General features: G+C 47.0%; 1 protein-coding gene across 2 annotated transcripts in view; it reads right to left on the bottom strand.

The window, feature by feature from the left end:
- The window catches only part of GAS6 (growth arrest specific 6), a 75,330-nt gene that overhangs the window by 7,011 nt on the left and 50,068 nt on the right, over positions 1-18,251 (bottom strand). For both annotated transcript variants that reach the window (XM_084610100.1, XM_084610099.1), the window contains 4 exons: positions 13,165-13,329; positions 11,126-11,294; positions 8,172-8,344; positions 5,977-6,205 (listed from right to left, as the gene is read on the bottom strand). In XM_084610100.1, the coding sequence (XP_084466226.1) occupies positions 5,977-6,205; positions 8,172-8,344; positions 11,126-11,294; positions 13,165-13,329 (736 nt within the window). The remainder of the gene's footprint in view (positions 1-5,976; positions 6,206-8,171; positions 8,345-11,125; positions 11,295-13,164; positions 13,330-18,251) is intronic.

Here is an 18,251-nt window from a genome sequence, read left to right on the forward strand (position 1 = left end):
GGGTCAAGCCCAACTGGGCAGAGGGTGGGGGCTGGTGGCTCGTGAGCAGCCTGTAGCCCTTGGGCTTTTTGTGCAGCAGGTCCTGCCGGGATTGGCTCCCTGGCCCCTGGGGAAGTTGCAGTTTGAACCACTTACATGCTGGGCCTGGAACATAGAGCCCCAGGTTTTTTAAGGTGGTTTGGGGGTCCTTCAGCCCATGTAATTTGTTGTCCGTCTGCTCCGCATACAGAGCCTGGCCATTGAAAGGGAGGTCCTGAATCAACTTCTGAGCCTCGGCGAACAACCCAGAGAGGAGCAGCCAGGATGCTTGTCGCATGGAGATGGCGGACGCTATGGTGTGGGCAGCGGAGTCTGCCGTGTCAGATGCCACTTGAAGGGCTGCCCTGGAAGCGACCGTGCCCTCGTCGAGGATCGCCTATAATTTTTTATGTGAACTTTCCGGGAGGGCATTCTTGAACTTGGCTGCGGTCTGCCACATATTAAAGTCGTAGGGGCCAAGGAGGACCCAGTGGTTGGCCACCTTCAACTATAAGCTAGACGAGGAATAAATTTTCCATCCGAACAAGTCCAGTCTCCTGGTGTCTTTATTTTTGGGGTAGTTCTGGGTTGCCCCTGGCATTCCCTGTGGTTAACTGCCTCGACCACCAGGGAATTTGGAGAAGGATAGGAGTAAAAGTATTCGTGCCCCTTAGTTGGGACAAAGTACTTACACCCTGCCCACTTGGAAATGGGGGGAAGAGAGGAGTGGGTTTGCCACAAAGCACTGGATATCTTCAATACCCCTTCATGAAGGGGAAAGGCCACCCTAGCAGGGGCTGTCGAGTAGGAGATGTTGAACAGGGAGCCCACTTGCTCCTCCAACTCCTCTGCCTGCAGGCCAAGGTTGGACATGACCCTCTTCAACAGATCCTGGTCCATTTTAGCATCATCCTGGGGAACCGGGTAAGGGGGCTCCATGATAGCCATGTCCGGTGATGACGAGGAGGCCATTACCGCGGGTTCCATGGCACCCATTGGTGGTCCAGCTGGCTGTTCCCCTTGGTCCACATGGACTTGCGGGGTCTTATCCCCTGAGGCCTCAAGTACTAAAGGGAGTTGGGTCATCGAGGCCACAGGCCTGTTCGAGGCTCCTGACACCGAGCAGGCAGTCTGGGAGGGCTGGGTGAACCCCCACAGGTTCCAGGGGTACCACAGGGCCGGCTTCGGTACTGATGATGCAGGGGGCCCTGAGGATCTGGGAGGCTGCCCTGCTGATGTGGAGCCTTACTCCACACCGGAGCTATACCTAGAGTGATTGCTACCTGGTGACCTGGATCCACTGGAGCAGCGACTCTGTGCCTGGCGATAATCGTGGTCGCGTCTAGAGGAGGACTGGTCTAAGCGGGACGTGTGCCTTCATGGGGACCTCGGTGACCAGCGGCGCTCAGTGGATCTGCAATGGGGGACTGGCAATCCACGCCTCGCGTTTCGAGAATGCTACCTAAATGAGGAGCAGGACTTGGAGGTATCGCGGTCCAGGTGCCAGGGGGATCTCCCCGAATACGGTGACACCCGTCTCGGGGATCTTTGGTGGGGCCTGTGGCTCCGGTCCTCCGATTGTTCCTGGAATCTGTAACGGTGTTCTGGTGATGCACAGGGCCGGTCCTGACATTCCTGCCGGGGAGTGCATGTCTCTGTGGGTCTGCACCAGGTAACTGGCAATGCCCACCTCAAATCCTGCTGCTGGTGTCCACAGTCCGGTAACTGTAGAGGGCTCCGATGCATCTGCCTCCCTAACTCCAAGGCATGACGGCTTCAAGCGGGTGAACGGTGGCACTATGGGGAGAGGTAATGATAGGGCGAGGGCAGACAGAAAAGTCCCAAGGTGGGCTTACCCTGAGATCTGGACACCGCCAGGGCTGGTTGAGCAGCGCTGGGAGCATCAGGACCTCCAGCGCAGTCTGGAGCACATGAGGCATCGACAGCACCTGAAGCTGATGAAGGCCTGCCTCTGCGTCCGGGCTTCCAGGCAAGGAACAGGGTGGGCTGCATCGCTCGACATGAGCTGAGGCCTGACTTCCTGACGGGGCAGATGAGCCACCCTGCACGGGTCTTAGCTCACCCCCAGCCCTGTCCTTCCCCTTGCGGGGAGTAGGAGACCATCCCCTACTGGCCTCCTTGGACTTCTTGGCTGGGGCCGTGGACAGGGATCGGTGCCAGCTCATCAATGGCGGGGCACTACGCACCGATGCTGCGGCGCTGGGAACCTAGTCAGACCTTTGTTCCGGGGCTGGAGTGAGTGCCAACTCCATCAGGAGCGCTTTGAGTCTGATCTCACATTCTTTTAGTCCTAGGTTTAAAGGACCTGCAGATTCGACACTTCTCACTTATGTACCCTTCACCAAGGCACCTGAGACAGCTACTATGTGGCTCGCTCACAGGCATGGGCCATTTGCAGCGATGGCAGGGCTTAAAGCCTGGGGATAGGCGCATGCCCCATCCCCCGACTAAGTAAAACTAACTACTGGTAAGGGCTAACTAACTTTATAAAAACTCTAGTTCGTACAAAAGAAGCCTAAGCAACGCTTGTAAGAGCGGCGAACGTTCCATGCACCGTCACTGGCAGCAAGAAGGAACTGAATGTGGGGGGAGTCGGCAGCGCCCCTTACACCACACCATGCAGGCGCCAATCCAGAGGGCACCAGAGCCGCTCCCGTATGGATACTGCTGAGGGAAAAACTTCCGGCACCGGTGCATGTAGCGAGCACGCACGCACGCGCACACACACCCCCTTAATGTGGAATGGACAGCACTCAAAAAACAGAAGTTGGTTATGAATCCAAAGATTCAGTCTCTTCACATAAACTGTTTAGTCTCTACACTGATGAAAAGTTTAAGAACATTTGTTTGTACAAAATTTGAAGTAATCAGGGATTCAGCAGAATTTAATATACCATAGAAAACAATTTTATTGAAGTATGGTGATCATCAATAAATTGTTGCCTTTTCCCCTTGCAATCCAATAATGCTTCTTCCATATCTGCATCATGGTCTTTACTTAATATGGGGGATACTGCTAATATGGAGGCCAAATAATATTTTTTCATTTGCCTTAAAAAACATACAAAGAGTGACTGCTGTTTTGGGGTTTTCCCATTTCTGGCTGAAATAAAGAAACAGGAGGACAGGGAAAAAAATGAAAACAACCCAGCGTCAGCCCCAACTAACAAATGATGAAAAAAATTCAGTTCAGTGAAACTTCCGGTTGAACATTTGGTTCAGTTTATTTAGTCCAGGTTAGTTAACCCATCCCTAATGTTTAAATGTTTATAATCTTCTCATTTGTTAAACTGTTTTAACCCAAATGTTAAGGCTCCACCTCTGGACTCAATAAAAGAAACAAGCAACTTGCTGAGCAGATCAGATCACATCACAGAAGGAAGAAGGCAGCTAACCTAGCTGTAATTCTTGTAGATTTAGAGTGCAACTGGATTTACTTTACAAGAGCCAACGCTGGAAGTTGAAGCTAGACAAATTCAGACTGGCAATAAAGCATACATTTTTTAACAGAGAGAGTAATTCACCATTGGGACAATTTACCAAGGGTTGTGGTGGATTCTCCATCACTGACCATTTTTAAATCAATATTGGATTTTTTTTAAAAAGATCTGCTCTAGGAATTATTTTGGGGAAGTTCTATGGCCTGTGTTACACAGGAGGTCAGACTAGAGGTTAACAATGGTTCCTTCTGGCCTTGGAATTTATGAAAAACAAATGGTTGCCACAGCTCAGATTTTAAAAGATCTACAAAATGTATCCTTTGCCATAATGACCTACTGTTACACTAGACAAAATAAGCATTTAATCCTCCTGCTTCAGGGCATACAGGGATTAATAGATGACTCAGGAAGAAGTTTCCAGCTGATACAGCCTTTAACAATTTGAAAAATAGCTGTCACACCACTTAATTATAAATAGAAAGTGTTCTTGATGCAGTGGGGCAAGATATGCAGCTGCAGCGACACAGATGTTCAGAGATATTTCTGTTAGTGGGATTTATGCAGTGTAAATAGTGTTTCCCTGCAAGCAAAGAAACAAATTCCACTTCTCATGACCAAGGATGAGCTTCCATGGATTAAAGCTCTTTCTGCACTGCAAGCTAATGCTCAGACAGTCCATGGAAGAGAGACCAATTAAAGATGCCATGTACACAGATCAAGAGAAGAGCCCTATTATTGATGTTAGGAATAATATATGCATGTTAGAGCTAATCAGAAATTTTCAAATGCTGATTTTTCGATGAAAATGTTCATAAAAACATTGACTGGGAAAAAAAAACACCTAACATTCCCCTGCTTCGCGCCCTGTGTTCAGCCAGCTCGATACAGCAAGTCAACATGTTCCAAATTTCAAAGAAAAAAATGGGAAATGTTGAGTGGGAAATGACAAAATGTTCATGATTTTTTTTCGTCCATTTTTTTTTTAAATCAGCTCTAGGATATGTACCTACTCCAGTTAGAGACTAATGAAAATGTACCTTATACTGCACTGAAAGGCCAGCCTAAAAATAAATTACTCTAAAGCGCTATAGCAGAGAAAGCTACCTCCATTCTAAGTGTGTGACAGACACTTCCTAATTTTCAGGAGAAAATCCTGCCCTCTGCTGCACTAGTGGTGAAAGAGAGCATTGGCTACCTCCTACTGGCGCAACAGCTGGGCAAAATTGCAGTACATTATGGCACTCCACTAAGTGCTATATTGAGGGACTGGCTACTGCACCTGCCAACACACCAGAGTCCCAGGAGGGTGTGGTCTCCCATCTTCTGGCACGCCTAGGAGCCAGGCCTGCTAGTATAAATACTGTTATGCAGCATGAGCTATGGGGAAGCTCACATTACTCCTTCTAGGAACAGCAGTAAAGAAGCACCCTGCTATGTTACCCCTCAGCTGCCCTGTACTATCCTGCCCTATGCTGGCTTAACTGCTGCGGCACCTACCACAAGGCCAGCACTGCTCCAGCCTCTCTTCCCCATATTACATGGATTAGACAAGCAAGACCAGGACTTTGTCTTGCTGTGAGTACTGCAGATAGTAACTACTATTATGCAGAGAGACATGCTTTTCATATGCTTCCTCATTCGCATTTCTCAGCAATAGGGAGTAGTGAACCAGTTCAGCTAGAATGAGAAACAACCCCCAACAGCCAAATCTTTGATTCAAATCGAAGGTCAATCTGTCAGGTTCCAGGCAGAGAACAGAAGTGACTCCAGCAGAGGCTCTATTTTTGCTGCAAAAGCCAGAAGTTGTGGCAGCCTCTGTGCTGTGCCCCCTGGGTGTCCCTGACTGGAAATGTCATGAGCTCTTACACATAGTGCTCTCTGGATGGCAACATCAGCAGAGAAGCTACAGAACCACAGCAATGAGCCCCTAAGACTTCCAACAGAGGTGAGGTGAATGGGTCACCCACTCAGGGCTAGAGGTACCAAGAGCCTGCATAGAGCCTGAAGTCAGTCTGCTAGGCTGGGGAGACAAAGGGAGTGAGAACCTCAAAAGGTCGGACTACACCCTCAAGTGTTTTGGTCCTTATCTGATACTGATCTCAGACTTGTACATGGGTTGAATGTGATGCTAATTCAGGGCTCCACACATCTGAGGTAATAACCTCCACAGATTATGCCAGACGGATAGTGACCCTCCTCATAGCTCTTCTTTGACCAGGTAACCCCATTTGCTGACCAAAAAGAAACCCAACCAAGATTCCTATTCTTGCTTCCGCCTCTCCGAAAAGGCTGATATAGTCATTCAACAAAAACAAGTTAAAGGATATCAATGCTAAATGCCCTCCTTGCACCCACCCATGCACAACAAAACTCACTTGGGCAGAAATAGAGTGTTTGACACCAGGGTCTAACGAACACATTTGATCCCTTTTCCAGTCACCAGTACCATTATTTGTTGTTAGAACCTGCATTCTGCTTTGCAGAATTTGATAATCACCTGGCAGTCCTCCCACATATGTCTTCACAGATGACTGCAGGTAGCCCTCCAAGAGAAATAGACTGTCCTGTAGCTGGGAATGGCTTAATTCAGTCTGTCCTGCAGTCCCATCCACGGTGAGCGATAACTGCCCCTTGCTGATGAAGATGTCCACGGAGTGTTCCTGATCATCACAAACGTTTATTGCCAATCTGGACACAACCGTGTTCTCTGTGGCCAAGATAATGAACTGAAAAGCAAAAAAGTGCAATAAGTGAAGGCACAGACACAAACTGAAACTTACACATTTCCCATTTCATAATGCTCGTAACTGCAGCTGTTTAGAAGGCTTTTTCAGAGCCAGCAAAGAACGGATGATATTATTATTACTGAAAGTCAGGTTCTGAGCTCACTTACACTAGATTTATACCCTGCGTAACTCCATTGTCTGGGTCTGATTCTCATTTACACTAACAGCACACCTGAAGAACTCTGTGCAGATGAAAAGCCTGTCTCTCTCACCAACAAAAGTTGGTCCATCAAAAGATATTACCCCCGCACCTTGTCTCTCTAATATCCTGGGACCAACACAGCTACAACAGCACTGTAAACACCACCACTCTGGCAGTTCAAAGGAGCCTTAAGGATAGATGACTGGTGCCTCCCCATACTGGGGGTGGAGGGGGACGCCAGCTAAAGGGGAGGACACGTAACCTCCCCAGGTGACTCCTCCCCATCCTGCCCCCAGTCCGGGGCCCCTGTGCTCTCCCTGTCCCCACCCCACATTACGGGGGGGGGGGGCACCAGCAGCTCTGTCCTCCCACACGGCTGGCTCCCCCTGGCATATTTGGCTGCTGTTCCTAGCAGCCAGGCGTCAGAGCCACTCCTGGATGCTACCCGGTGTAGCACAGAAGCTGCCTGGGAGAACATCTGGCTGCAGTAGCAGCGGGATTCCGCCTGGGCTTGGCTTCCAGGACAGCAGCTGAGTGAGTCGGAGCCCCCCGCTCTCCCTGAGATGCTTAGAGTCGGCTCTGTCCCCAAAAGCTGAGCCAGGGCAGGGAGCAGTGGCAGCCTGCTCCGGCTTGACTTCTGGGGACAGGAGCCAACTCTGAGCATCCCAGGGAGAGCAGGGGGAAGACTCGTTTGGCCGCTATCCCCAGAAGCTATCCCACTACCGCAGCCATGCACTCTCCCAGACAGCCGCTGCACTGCAACAGGCAGCATCCCAGACAACGTGACTGGAGGAGGCTCTGGCCCCGCCCCTTCCTCTCCCCGCCTGGGCCAGCTGCTTGAGGGGCATTTGACCCTTCGTGTCCCTCCCATGAGTCGCCTCACTGCCAAAGTGGTGTTGAGCAGCTTAAGGGCTTGTCTGCACTACCGCAGTAAATCGACCTAAGTTACGCTACTCCAGTTACGTGACTAACGTAGCTGGAGTCGATGCAACTTAGGTCTCCTTACCCCGGTGTCTTCACTGCACTGTGTCAACGGGAGATGCTCTCTCCGGTTGACCTCCTTTATTCTTCCCAGGGAGCTGGAGTACCAGAGTGCGCTCTGCCATCGATTTAGCGAGTCTTCGCTACACCCACTAAATCGACATCTGCTGCATCGATTGCAGCAGCATCGATCTCCATGTACTGAGGGCAAGCCCTAAGTGTAAATGAGAAGTAGTCTCACTGACTTCAGTGGAGTTACTTCTGAACTGTGACAGCAAAATCTAACCCTATATTATGAATATAACTAATTATATTGTTTATACCGTACATGGCACTTTGCAGACACTCTGGAGTTAGGCCTGTGTTACTCCCTTGACTACAGTGGAGTTATTATTCGTTTACACTATAGAACACAAAGTTTCCGTACAAAGGAGTTTATAGTATAATTCAGACTAGTGTAACAAAGTGGCTAAAATTCAAGAGGTTGAGCCATATTGTCAGTGTGGAGATATTTGCTACTGAATCAATATCCTTTATAAGGGCCAAATGTTCAAAGAAGTGTTTACCCTCCTTCTAAAACGATTTCCACAAAAAGCAGAATTCCTGTACTCTGATGACATTCAAACATCTGATTTGCATATAAAATTCTGAACTGGTGAATGTAAATGTATACACAAAATGGCAGGAACAAATTTTGAGATTTTTTGAAAATGGCCCTAGAAATTCTGATGAAATATTAAGGGATCTTTTTGTTTTACACCAGTAGAAGATTAAAGCTCGTACCTGTTGTTTAAGTTTCTTTGTAGAGTGATAGTCAATAAGAGACAATGATAAAGGGACTGAAGCTTCTTCACCAACCAGAGCAAACAGTACCCCGGTGTCTGCTGCTGGCCGAATTACAGTGTTTACTTCTACTTCCCAATTCCTTTCAGCTTCATTTCCAGCAGATGGTTGCACTACAGAGAGAGATGCATGTCAGAAAAACAAAATGATTGACCAAGTGGCAGACAAGAGAAGACAACTATGGATGGATGAGCATATGGACAGATTGCCACATCTCTTTAACCCAGAAAAAAACACAAGCATTAATGCGGAAAATCAGAAAGGAAAATGGTAACAGCTCTGCCTTGTTACACTCCACAGAAAGGGCCGCTGCCTTTCAGAAAGTCAAAAGTCAAGACTGAGGGTTTTGGTTTTTTAAATCAAGGACAGACATTCAATTGCTAAGGGCTATCAATCATGTGCGGCGCGTAGCATAGGCTGAGGAAGGATGTGCCTCCCCAAACAGCCTCATGTGGCTCCATCCACGTTCCATCCCAAGGCCCCCTCCTGCTTGCTGATAGTTGCCCCACCCCAGGTGGACTACCTCCTCTTCCGGGAAGCCTGCTGGGTGGGGCTAGGGCAGCCAGCCTATGGCCAGGAATTGGGGTGGCTGGGGCCCTGGTGCTGGAGCTGCGCCGCCCAGCACTCTAGGGTTGGGGGAGGAGGCGGCACGTGCCACCTGGTGCTCCAGGGCTGCAGGCTCTCCAGTGGCCTAGGGCTGGGGAGCCGGTGGGCAGGAGGGACAGGACCTGAGGCAGAAGGGGCAGGCCAAGCCAGGGTCTAGCCTCCCCCAGCCCATGGTTCACCCGCCGCACATGCTATCAATCCATCACATTCTCAGAGCTGTTGCAAGATGTGGAATCCAATTTTTGTATCAGTCTTGAACTTTACAAAATGATTGAGGAATTGAACACTTTCACACAAATGTGTCAAAACAAAACAGAATAGAACACTTCGAGCACTATCCCTCCACAAGCCAATCAGAGGTTCTGAAGCCCTTTTAGCTTGCAATAAACGGTCACATGCTGAACTCAGAAATAGATGTACCTATACTCCATGAACTTGTCTAGTTCTTTTTTGAGCCCTGTTATAGTCTTGGCCTTTACAACATCCTCTGGCAAAATATTCCACATGTTGACTATGCGTTGTGTGAAAAAAATATTTCTTGTTTGTTTTAAACCTGCTGCCTATTAATTTCATTTGGTGACCTCTAGTTCTTGTCTAATGAGAAGGAGTAAATAACACTTCCTTATTTACTTTCTCCACAAGAGTCATGATTTTATAGACCTCTATCATATCCCCCCTTATCTCCACAAGAGTCGTGATTTTATAGACCTCTATCATATCCCCCCTTAGTTGTCTCTTTTCCAAGCTGGAAAGTCCCAGTCTTATTAATCTCTCCTCATATGGAAGCTGTTCCATACCCCTAATAATTTTTGTTGCCCTTTTTTGTACCTTTTCCAGTTCCAATATATCTTTTTTGAGATGGGCAACCAGATCTGCACACAGTATTCAAGATGTGGCCTGTCCCTGGCCTGTCTAGACAAGATCATAGACAATACTGATTTATTACTGCTGTAAATAGGATAAATGGTGTCTTTACATCCTTTTACTGTTACTAAACAAAAAAATAAGTATAATTGTTTATAATAAATGAATATAAAAATGTAAATTCTGAGAATACAGCTCTGTTAAGAATGTGGTCTCATTTGCACTTCAGATGCCAGACTCTATTTGGTAGTTCTTGCATCTATGTTGTAAACAGCATGACAGTCACCTGGTAAGATATTCTCTAATTTATACTAGCAGAACAGAAAAATCCACATAATGCTGCACAAGAGATAACGGGAGAGGAGAACTTGTAATCAGGCCTGTCAGCATTTAAAACTTTTACCAATGTCAATGGTCTATTTAGTTCTTCAGTGGACAGGTATAAATGGAAGAATCTGAAACAAAGGCAAAGCCATCCTTCTAATTCCTAAATTATTATGATTAAGAGAGGGTTGGAACTAAATCCAGGCCAATTTCACATAGCCTGTGTTGATGTCCTCGCTATATCATTGATATAGTTACCATGACTGATCTGAATCTAATAAATATCAACTTAAATCACAAGTGAAATTCAGTATGGGCATTTCATTTTAAGCAACAGTGAACTTCTATCTAATGCCATGGCTACACTACAGAGTTTACAGCGGTGCAGCTGCACCGATGCATCACTGCTAGTGCAGATGCTCTAAGCTGACGGAAAAGAGCACTCCTGTCGACTTAATCACTCCAGCCTCCCCAAGCGGAGGTAACCATGTTGGTGGGAGAAGCTCTCCCGCCGACATAACACTGTTCACGTCAGCGCTTAGATTGATGCAACTTATGTCGCTCGGAGAAAGGGAGGGACTTATGCAGACCCCTGAGCGACGTAACTTATACCAATGTAACCTGAAGTGTGTACATAGCCTAAGACATAAATCTAATATACATTACTATGACTGACATGGTCTTAAGAAAAGTCAGAGCTGCAATAGCAGAGAAGGGTACACACACATCAGAGATAAATGCATTGTCAAAACCACACAGAGGGAACCTAATGAGAGTTGCCCATATAATGTTGGGTTCTAGCCAGCATTATTAGATCTTCCTTTTCATGAATCCCAAATTCAGCTTCTCACTACAGCTGCTAGCTTTCTTAATTGGGAAAGAGCTAATTCCAACTGCTTTATTATTTTAGTACACATGATGATTTCTCCCTACCCATTTAAATCATTTCAGAGCATGTGTGTATGTGTCTTTAAAAAAAAAAACGAAGGCTTACCTGAGAAGTCAGGAATACATGCACTTTTACAATTGTTATTTCTGTTCTATTTGAATACATAGGTATGGACAACATACTATGACAATGATAAAAAAAAAGCACTTACTATAATTGAAATTAAATATAGCAAAACCACTGCCAGGATAGAATGATCCTCGTCCTGCCACCGAGAAGCACTGCATCTTGTCATTCAGCTTTATTGTTTCTTGGATAGTAGTATCTTCACCATTCAACCAGTTCCATGCCCGCATGCAACCATCCAGCCGAGGATTTATCTTGTAAGACAGAGAAATAATCTTACCTTTAGTTGCTATTCTGTGTTAAACGGAGAGAGGACTATGGGCACAGAGGGTCCCACAAGATCAAACTATATAATGGTGTGGGGAAAATCTCACCACATTTACCAACATACAATCACACCAGAACAGACTCAAGCCCCAATCCTGCAATGACATCCATACGTGCAGACCTCTGTGCCATTAGCACCGACTCTGTCGGTGCTCCAGGGCTGTTCAGCCATGCGCAGAAGGTATTGGGGGGAGGAGGCGGAGTGAGGGCAAAGCGGATGTGGAACAGGGATGGAGCTGGGACGGGAAGAGGCGGGGTGGGGGTGGGGCCTGGGGGAAAGGGGTGCAGTGGGTCCTGAGACGGAGAGGGGGTCGAGCTGCGCCAGGGAAATTAGAAAGTCAGCACCTATGCTCTGTGCCCATGCAGAAATCCACTGAAGTCAGTAATGCTCCACGGGGTATGGCTCATGCAGGGACTAAATCTGCTTTCGTAACTGTGTTACCCACTTCTACATGCTGTACATCTTTAGTGCCATTTATTTCTAAGAATCCCCTCGAGATTTGCCATGTATAAATCCATGTGAAACTCTTTACAAAGAGAGGACATGAATTATAACACATTTCACCATAAAAAGCTCACGTCACACAATGTGTGAAATGAGAAACGACCAAGTGGTATGCACTGTGACCAGACACAGATGTAAAAGATGTATGGCAAAGAGCCAGAAGTTGGGTGCAACCTTACACACACACACACCTTGTTAATTCCAGCTTTTATATATATTTTAAACTCTAGCATTAAAATGGGAGAAAGCAAGTAGACCAAAGGCTCCCTTGAAGCTGCTAGATTAGTAATGGTTGGTTTCAGAGTAGCAGCCATGTTAGTCTGTATCCGCAAAAAGAACAGAAGTACTTGTGGCACCTTAGAGACTAACAAATTTATTTGAGCATAGGCTTTCATGGGCTACAGCCCACTTCATCTGATGCATAGAATGGAACATATAGTAAGAAGATATATATAGACAGAGAGAGGGTAAGTGTCAGATACAGAATAAAAACCCAGGGGTTTCTGGCTCCCAGGCCCATGTTCAGACCACACCTCTAGTTGAAACACATTCAGAGTGGCAAACACCCTGAACGACATATCCTTAGGTTGCTATATTTCCAGTCTTGAGGCCACAGGGTTGTCACCTTATTTAAAAACAAATAAAACCCAGCCCCATTGTTCAAGGTGGAAAGTCAGTCAAAAGAGAGGTAGAACAGCAGCTGTTTGAACAATAACTCATATAAACCTCCTTGCACTGTTGGCCTCCATGGAAATTCTGGCTACAATAATTTAAAAGCTTCCAAAAATAGCCCCAAGCCTCAATTAAACATCTCCAAGGAGCGTCTTAACTTTCATTCCTATAGAAGTATCTTAATTAGAAAAAAAAATTTATTGGTTTCTTAGCTGTAACTGACTTTCATGAAGATGGAGCATGGGGGGCAAAAAAAAAAAAAAAACCCCAAAACCACATACAAGCCAGCAAAAAGCCTTTTATAGGGTGAGAAACCGCCCGTGCTACCATGCCTCGGGCTCACTACTAAAAATAAATGCTAAAAAGTTAGCAGAAATAAAAGCTTGGCATGATACATACTTCAACATTAAGCACTCTGCTGGTGTACGGAAGGAAAGTTCCCCCTACATTGCTCCCAGCTTCAAAAACACACTGGGCCTGATTTGTCTCTCACTTAGCCGGGCGTAAATCAGGACTTACTCCACTGGGGTCTATAAAGTTAGCCTATTGTAAGTGAAGCTAAAAGTCAAGCCCACTACACTCTGTGTACCAACGTGATTGAAGATTAAAGCAGTACTCACGGGTTGAATAAGGTCTTTAGTTTTAAAAGGAATGCCTCCCACTGTTAAGTTCAGCTGATACAGTCCTTTGTCCGAAGTAAACAGATCTCCTGCAACAGCTATTTTCATAACTGCATCCTTGTTGACCTTTATAAACAAACTTCTCTCCAGTTCTTCAACAGAGATCTGAAGAAATAAAATTGTAAATAAGAATATTCAGAGATAGAGAGGTTTAGTATCTGCAAAGTCACAAAATACAGCCACAATTAATAAAATCCTCAAGCTAAGAAAATATTTATTGTGCCAAGCCCACTTCATTAACTTTTTACAATTTTATGTTGTCTTTTGATTAAAAACAAAAAAACAAAAAAAACCACTTGATAACTTGTGCTGTCATAAGAAGAAGTTACTCACCTTGTGCAGTAACGATGGTTCTTCGAGATGTGTGTCCATGTGGGTGCTCCACTCTAGGTGTCAGTGCATCCCTGCGCCAGAGATTTCTAGCAGCACTTCTCGGTCGGGGGAAGGGTGCGCGCAGGAGTCATCTCATGCAGCCGTTGGTACCTCCTGTAGCACATGCTCCCCTGACCGTCCCTCCGTTCCTTCTCCACCACAGAGCTCAGTTGTGTGAACTCCGAAGTAGAGGGGAGGAGGGTGGGTGGTGGAGCACCCACAGAGGGACACATCTCGAATAACCATTGTTACTGTACAAGGTGAGTAACTTCTTTGAGTGGTGTCCCTGTGGGTGCTCCACTCTAGGTGCTTGTAGAGCAGTACCCCACCGGGGCGGTAGGGGTTCAGAGTTATGTATAAGTGTGCGATGAGAGCACTGTAAAGCCAATGACAGAGTCTGAGACATGGCCTTGGGTGATAGAGTAATGCTTCGCAAAAGTGTGCTCTAATGTCCAGGCTGCAGCTCTACAAATGTCTATTAAGGGGACATTGTTCAAGAATGCAAATGATGTCGCCATGGCTCGCGTTGAGTGGGATCTGATGCCCACGGGGGGTTCTTTGTGATGCAGGTGGTAGCAAGTTTGAATACAGGTAGAGACCCATTTGGAAAGTCTCTGGGTTGATATTGTAGAGCTCTTGGAGCACTCTGCTGTAAAGACAAACAGTCTTGGTGACTTGCGGTGTGGTTTAGTTCTGTCCAAGTAAAAGGCTACAGCCAGTCTGACATCTAGCATGTGCAACGTTGTTTCTCGAGAGTCATTATGTGGCTTGGGATAGAAGGCAGGTAAGTGTATGGTTTGGTTAATATGAAAATTTGTAGCCACTTTGGGCAAGAATTTGGGGTTAGGACGTAACATGATTTTGTCTTTGGTAAATACAGCATACGGTGGGTGGTTCAGCCATCAATGCTCCTATTTCACTGACATGTCTGGCAGATGTGTTTGCCACTAGAAATGCAACCTTCATTGACATATGAAGGAGCGAGCAGGTTGCTAGAGGCTCGAAGGGTGTCTTGTGAGACATTTGAGCACAAGACTGAGATCCCATGGTGGTGCAAGTTGTCGTACTTCTGGGCATATGTTCTGTATACCTGCTAGAAAGCGCCGTGTAATTGGGTGAGTGAATATTGAAGCCCCTTCTATCTGTTCGTGGAGGGCCGTGATGGTAGCAAGGTGTACTTTAATAGATCTTATGGTTAACCCCTAGGTAGTCTAGGATCATAGATAGAGGCTCCATGGTTGCATCCAGCTTTTTTTGCTGATACTAAGGGAGAATCTTCTCCACTTGTGGCGGTAAGTATTTCTAGTGGTGAGGCGACGGCTATTTAGTAATACCTGTTTTACTTTTTCCAAACAGTTCAGTTCCCCATGTTGGAACCAGAGAGGAGCTATGCTTTGAGACGGAGTTTCGCTGGGTCTGGATGGAGCATCCGGCCCTTGTTCTGGGACAGGAGGTCCATCCAGAAAGGCAGCTGTTGTGGGGCACAGACTGCTAGATGTGAGAAGTATGGAAAGCAAGTCTGTCTGGGCCATGTGGGAACAATGAGAATGATGTATGCTCTGTCGAGTTGTATCTTGCGGATGACCCATGGGATCAGTGGTATCGGCAGGAAGGCGTACGTGAGTGACGCATTCCACGGGATGAGGAAGGCATCTCCTAGCGATCCCAGTGCCAGTCCTGCCCTGGAGCAAAATGTGGACATTTGTGATTTGTCGCTGAAGCAAAAAGGTCGATCACTGGGTGACCCCATTTTTGGAATATTGTGTCACGAACACTGTCGTGGATTTCCCACTTGTGTTCCTGTGAGAAGTGCCTGCTGAGGCTGTCGGCTGTAGTGTTTTGGCACCCTGGTAGGCATGATGCTGTGATGCTTATATTGTTGCGGATGCAAAAGTTCCATAAATTCATGACTTCTACACATAACGAGTGAGACCTGGCTCCTCCTTGGCGATTGATGTAAAACATGCACGCCACATTGTCTGTGAGAATAGTGATTAAGGTTTCTCGTATGAGAGGGAGGAAGTGTTGGCATGCATTGTGTACCATGCAGAGTTCCAGGAAATTCATATGTAGTCAGGTTTCCATTACAGACCACTTACCTTGTAGATTGTGGTGACCCAAGTGGGTGCCCCAAGCTATCAGGGAGGCATCTGTTGTAATAGTCACTGATGGGGGGTCTTGTTGAAAGGGAATCCTGGAGCATACATTCCCTGGCTGTGTCCACCATTGTAGGGAGAGGATAATCCTTGGTGGTAGTGTCGCATGTCTGTTGAGAGAGTGTTTGCTGGCTGCACAGACCGTGCTTAACCAGTGCTGCAGACAGCACATATGGAGTCTGGCATACTTTACTAAGAAAGTCGTAGCTGCCATATGTCCCAGAATCTGAAGGCATGTCCTCACTGAAGTTTGTGAGCTGATGGTCACCGTGGAAATAACATTGGTCAATGTAGTGAATCTGTGGTTTGGCAATATTGCCTTGGCTTGTATGGAGTCGAGGTCGGCTCTGATAAACTCCAATCGCTGGGTTGGTTCCAGGGTGGATTTCCTTTCGTTTATCTGTAGACCTAGCTGGTGAAACAGGTCTACTGTGGTCTTCAGCATGCCTGCCGCTTCTTGTCGGTTGGTACCCTTGAGAAGGCAATCATCCAAATAGGGGAAGATGATGACTCCTTTGCATCATAAATGTGCTGCTACTACCGCAAGCGTTTTGGGGACTACGCGGGGAGCAGTGGACAGTCTGAAGGGAAGGACCCTGTATTGGCTGTGGTTGGGTCCTGCTGTGAACCTCAGGAACCGTCTGTGGGCAGGATGTATTGTAATACGGAAGTATGCATCTTGGAGGTTGAGAGCTGCAAACCAGTCCCCGCCGTCTAGCACTGGGATTATTGTGCCCAGAGTGACCATTTTGAACCTGTGGCTGCGTACGAACCTGTTGAGTTTTCAGAGATCTAAGATTGGCCTCCATCCCCCTCCTTTCTTCTCTGTCAGGAAATATTTGGAATAAAAACCCCTCCCTCGGTATTGATGTGGTACTGGTTGTACAGCACCCAGCAGCAGGAGGTGGTCTACTTCCTGTTGCAGAAGGTGTACGTGAGAAGGATCCCTGAAGAGGGACGGGGAAGGGGAGAAGGTAGGGAGACGGCTGTGAAAGGAATGGTGTAGCCAGATTGTATGATCTCCAAAACCCATTGATCTGTGGTTATCGCAGCCCAGGCATGGTAAAATGGGCGTAAGCAGTGACCAAAATTGTGGGATGTGGTATCTGTTCGCGTTAGAGGTGTGGGGAGGTCGTGCATACCCTCGACCAAGACTTCAAAATTGTGGCTTAGATGCAGATGGACGGGTGGACGAGGCCTGGTTCTGTGGAGCTCTAAGCCCGTTGTTTGGGTCTGTTCTGAGTGAAGTATCATGGTTGTTGACGGTTAAACAAGGTGTTTCGTGACCTCTGGTATGGTTAAAAGCGAGGGCGTTTGTCAGGAGGTGGGTGTATGCCTAGTGTACACAGCGTCGCTCGGGAGGTCTTCATGGTATGGAGGACGTTTGGTATGGAGGTTTGAGACAAGAATAGTTTATCCCTATTGAAGAGGAGGTCTTCCACTTTTAGCTGTAGTTCTTTAGGAATTCCCGAAGCCTGCAACCATGATGTTCTTCTCATAACCGCAGCTGTTGCGGTTGTTTGGGCAGCTGTCCCCGCTACATCTATTGAGGCTTGCAGCGCTGTGTGGGCTATTAACTGACCCTCATTGATAATGGCATTGAGTTGAGGATGTTTATGCTCAGGGAGGTCCTCCACGAGCTCTTGTATTTTACTACAGTAGTCATAATTTGCTAGTAGGGCAGAACAGTTGGCAACTCTAAGCAGAAGTGTGGCTGACGAGTAAAGTTTCCACCCAAAGACGTCCAGTCTCTTGTGTTCTTTATCTTGCAGTGAGGAGCGGAAATGAGGTGGTTTACTGTGCTGATTAGCAGCTTCTACTACCAGAGAGCAGGCTTGAGGGTGCGAAAACAAAAATTCCATGCCTTTGGCTGGAACGAAGTATTTTCTATCAGCCCTTTTGCTGGTGGGTGGTGCCGATGCCGGTGTTTGCCATATTACCTCTGCAGGCTCCATTATAGCCTCATCCATGGGGAGGGGGATCTTGGTTGATGATGCTGGTTGTAAGATTTTTAACTTATGTTGTTTCTCCTGCACATCATGTAAGGCAATTTCTTGGCTGTTTGCTACTCTTTTGAAGAGTTCTTGGAACTGTTTCAAGTCATCTGGTGTTGTAGGGGTAGACGGCTTCACTGCTTTGTCTGGTGCAGAAGATGAGTGTGGGGCAGGTGGTGAATCATCCAGGTCTACCTGCGATAGTATCTCTTCCTCTGCCATCTCTGTCTCAGCGGGGGGTTAGAGATTTCTCTGTGTGGTAAGGATGGGTGTACTCTGGAACCTCTTGTTGCTGGGGAAGGGGGACCAGAATAGGGGTTCTGGTATATGGGCCAAGGACGCCATTGCATGGGGTAAGGTGGTAATGGGTAAGGCCAGTGCTGTGCATATCAGGGCTGTGAATGCTCGGAGAGATGAGGCTTAGGCTTCACAGTGTTCCATGTAGGTCTCATCTGTGATGGGGATGAATGTTGAGAGGAGAAGCGGTTGTCCTGCATGTCTCCTT

Source organism: Lepidochelys olivacea (genome assembly GCF_965140295.1).
Source record: "Lepidochelys olivacea isolate rLepOli2 genome assembly, chromosome: 1".
Lineage (NCBI taxonomy): Eukaryota > Metazoa > Chordata > Testudines > Cheloniidae > Lepidochelys > Lepidochelys olivacea.